Source organism: Populus euphratica, unplaced genomic scaffold (assembly GCF_000495115.2).
Source record: "Populus euphratica unplaced genomic scaffold, PopEup_1.0 scaffold1798.1, whole genome shotgun sequence".
Lineage (NCBI taxonomy): Eukaryota > Viridiplantae > Streptophyta > Magnoliopsida > Malpighiales > Salicaceae > Populus > Populus euphratica.
The window spans coordinates 1-4409 of record NW_011501611.1 but is presented as its reverse complement, the minus strand read 5'-3'; the positions used below and the strand labels follow the sequence as shown (position 1 = coordinate 4409).

The 4409-nt window shown below is 28.9% G+C and overlaps 1 protein-coding gene across 1 annotated transcript in view; it reads left to right on the top strand.

Moving 5' to 3' along the window:
• Positions 1-1683, top strand: part of LOC105118158 (CMP-sialic acid transporter 5-like) — a 3747-nt gene extending 2064 nt beyond the window's left edge. Inside the window, exons 4-5 of the mRNA XM_011016043.1 lie at positions 916-1014; positions 1131-1683. Of these exons, the coding sequence (XP_011014345.1) occupies positions 916-1014; positions 1131-1292 (261 nt within the window). The 3' untranslated portion in view covers positions 1293-1683. The remainder of the gene's footprint in view (positions 1-915; positions 1015-1130) is intronic.
• Positions 1684-4409: the final 2726 nt, after the last annotated feature.

The window sequence follows — 4409 nt, the reverse complement described above, 5'->3', positions numbered from 1 at the left end:
TTTTTTTCCAGTTGAGGTAGTTTTCTTGTCTGAAGGATGGAGAAATTGTCTATAGATCATATGGTCTTTTCCCTCTGTTTAAATCTTTTACACTGACACAAATATATCTGGATGGTAAAGCTCATATATCCCGGGCAGTTGTTAGTGTTAGGATATCTGCCTGAAGTTGGAATGCTTTTAATTTGCTGTCAATCTCCTGTGACTCCTGTTTCTTTCAGAGATAAAATTTTGCTTGTTGTCCTTCTGGTTATGCATTGACTCTTTGGATTTTTCTTCTTCTTCTGGTTACTCAAGAAACATTATTAGATGGCTTGTCATTCTGTGGGCTGTTAAAATTGTCCACTTACTAATATAGTTTGACAGCCACAAGTGCATCTGGCATTGCATAATGCTTCAGATTGGTGAAATTTATCTGCATTATATATTTGAAGTAGGAATATTTTGAAATATGATGTATTGAGATTGTTGAGTTGTAGAGGAAGATCTAGTCATTAGTTTATCCGAAGAGAGAGTGTTTAAATTGTGATACAGTTGGAGAAAAGTATTTTGAGTTAAAAATCAGATTTGAATCCTGCCTTTTGGGTTCATGTATTGGATCCCAATGACACTCAAAAACATGTTTTTTTGAATACACAAATCTCAAATAAAGCTGAATGGGACATATGCATTGGGTGGGGTGTATTGGGTTGATAGGCTGTGGATGTGGGGGATATTTTGGTTTAGAGTGGTTGTGAGTTGATATAAATTATATGCGAGGGTTTTTATTCCCCCAGCTTCTTCTCTTGGAGCCTTGGCAGTATTGCATTCTGAATTTACAGAGCCAGTAATATTCTTGTCAGATATGTTAGGGTGCATTTTCAATTTTTCTGCTGATGGCATACGTGCTAACAGCTGTATCATGTGGTTTAACATTGAAAAGTTGTGTTTCTTTTGTTTCAGATCCCAGTTGTAGCCAATGCTCTTGGTGGAATTCTTGTTGGCCTTGTCACAAGCTATGCTGGTGGTGTGAGAAAGGTAAATATAACAATGTTAAAGTTAGATAATGGAAGCCAACTCTAAAGATATGGCCTGGAGTTTCCTCAATTATGAGCTACTAAGACAGCTTTTTATCTCCACAAAATCTTCTCCAGGGGTTTGTCATTGTTTCTGCACTTCTTGTAACGGCCTTGCTTCAGTTCATGTTTGAAGGGAAACCACCTTCAGTGTACTGTCTTGTGGCTCTTCCACTCGTCATGAGCAGCATTTCGATATACCAGAAATATCCATATAGAGTTAAAAAGAAGGAATCATAATCACATTGACCACAAAAGGGAATCATTGAAGTAGCCCCAGTAGATAAAGGTTTCTTCTGGTTTAAAATTTAGGCATCTCAACTAGTAGATGGAGAAAGTACTGCTATTTTAAAGAAGTTTCTTCATAGCTACCAGATAAGGAGACGAGGGCTCAAAGAAACACTGCTTTGTTTTTTCTTCCCCTCAAAATTGTATGCAGTCTTCATTCGACAAAATTCAATACTGATTTCTAGCAAAAGGAAGAGAACAGGGTACTGATTTGTGATCCCTTCTGACTATGGATGACTTGTGTTCTTTAGAATCTTGTCAACATGAATATTTTATTGTTGCACGTTGTGAACCTGACACGAATGGATTTAATGTTGAAAACAAAACCCATGCAAGGGTGTTTCCTCTCTCTCTGTCTCTCTCGCTCTGTCGGAGAAATGCATGTTAGAACTTTTTGTTCTCTGCTTAATTGTTTCCTGTTGGGATCTCGTATTTCTGCTAATGTACTCCTCCACCCATGCAACTATGGTGGAAGTCCAAATTCAGTTCTAGAAATTTAGAAGGAAATAAAATAAAAAAGGAAGAATGTACAAGATAGCACCAATGCGAGGGTCACTGACAAATCGATCCTTGTTATCATGGATGAACCTCTATTTGAATATAATATAATTATAATAAATAGCTACTGTATTAATAATACTAGAAATTATATCCAAAATCCTTGAAATTACATCCAGTTTAGTGATGGAATTTTTTATCCAAACAATTTTTTTTGTTTCCCAAAATGCAACAATGTACTCAATTTTAATTGTAAAATTTACTTTGATATTTTATTTGAAACTCTTTCAATTTGTAGCATCATTATATAGAACTAGATTAATTTTTATTTTTATTTTTAATAGTTAAATAAAAACTAGTATTCAAATAAATATGAACTGTTTGTTTATCTTCTTTATAAACTAAAAAAACAACTTAGTTATTCTTAAGCACTTAATATTATTGTTAACTATCTTCCAGTGACTTTTATATTGATTAGATTGATATTTATTTATTATATTCAAAGTATAAGATATATTTAGTCTAGTATATAATATTTTTAAAATATGAGAAATTATTTTCATTATATATATCTCAATTTGTCTTTTAAAGCACATAATCTTAGAGAAATGTATCCTATGTGAAATAGGTAAGTATTATTTTTTAGATTTTTTCATGCTAAATTATTTTAGCATCTTGTCTATATACATGGATTGAGATAATCCAAACAAACTTTTAGATATATCTTTATAGATCTTTATTCCCGGTATATAGGTTATTTCTCTTATTTTTTTCATAAAAAAATTACTGAACAACCAAATCTTTATTAAGTAAAGGAAAAAAATGTCATTTTTCATTAATAATATATCATTCAAATATAATATTATAAAAATAGCTCAATTTTCACTAACGCTTTTACAAACACAAATGGATTTTAATGAAGTTAAACATTATGATTATTTCATCAAAATGGATATTCCAACTCTTTAAAACTTAATTGAACCAATATATGAATTTTCATAACCTATATACTTTATTGAAAAATTTCTTAGATTCAAAACTAGTTATGTCACATACACATCTTGAAGATTCCCATTAAAAATATAATTTTTATATCCATTTTCCAAATATTATAATCATGGTATGCACCTATAATAAGCAAAATTCTTATAAACTTTAACACAATTATCAACAAAAAGGTTTCATCAAAGTTAACCTATTTGTCCTTGTCTGTAATATTTGACAACTAGTTTAATTTTGTATATTTGTACATTAATATTTATACCAATCTTTATCTTAAAAACTTATTTACGTCGAATGGATTTTATTCTTTTAGGTGGATCAAGCACAATCTATACCTGGTTGGCGTACATAAAATTCATTTCATAGACTTAATCTATTTTTTAGAATTAATATCTAATATTGATTTTATGTAATTGGTAGGCTCATCAAGTATAAGTAACTTGTTATTTTAAATTTTCATTCAATTTTTATGAGAAGTCCATATCTTATTGGTGCATGACGTGTCCTACCAAATTTAAGAATTTTTTATGTTTCTAAAGCTTTAAAGCGAACATAAAATATTGTAGCCTCAAATCCACGTTTTATTTGGATATCATTTTATAGTTCTTGATCTTTTTCAAGTTCTATTTTCTTATCATTGCTTATTTTAAAAACAAATTATTTCTTTAGAAAGATGACATGTTTTAAAACAAACACTTTCGCTTAATGAGGTGACATAAATATTATACAATATTTTTTTATAGATATCCTAAACTTATATTTATTTGACCTAGCTCTTAGCCTTTTAAATACAATACTCTTCACAAAAGCATCACATATTAAATTTTTAAGTATGATAAGATTAGTCTCTTACCATTTTATTTTTTATATATAGTCTTATTAATAGATTTTGATAGATTTTTTTTAAAAATGTAAGCAGCAGTTTATAGGGGCATAGCCTTGGAAGGAAGATGAAAAGTTTGTATAGCTCATCATGGAACATACCTTATCTAGTAGGGTGCAATTTTTCCTTTTAAAAACTTTATTATATTATGGTATTTCAAAAGGTGCCCGTTATAAGATAATCTTATTCTCTTTTAGATAATCTTAAAAATAGTTGTTGAAGTATTCATCACCTCGATCCAATCAAAATATAATAATACTCTTTCCAATTTATTTTTCAACTTTATTTCTAAATTTTTTAGACCTTTTAAATAATTTAGATTTTCATCAAATATATATGATCATATTCAATATGGTCATCAATGATGAAACATATGTATCCAACTATGACACTAATTGTTATTGATTATATATATTTGTATCTATTAGACCTAACAATTCTTTAGAACTCTTTCAACAAATGGTATTTTGGTTTTCTTATATAATAAACAAAATTCACAAATTTTATACAAGTATTAAATTCTTTGTAAACATCATTATTATAAAAGAAATAATATTTTTTCTTAATAATAAATTCAAATTCATTCAGAAATGAATATCATGTTTTTTAAAAGTGCTAAAATAAAATGACAATTATCAAGTTTTAGTATTAGCTTATTTGAAAAAGTTAATGCAATTACCCTAACT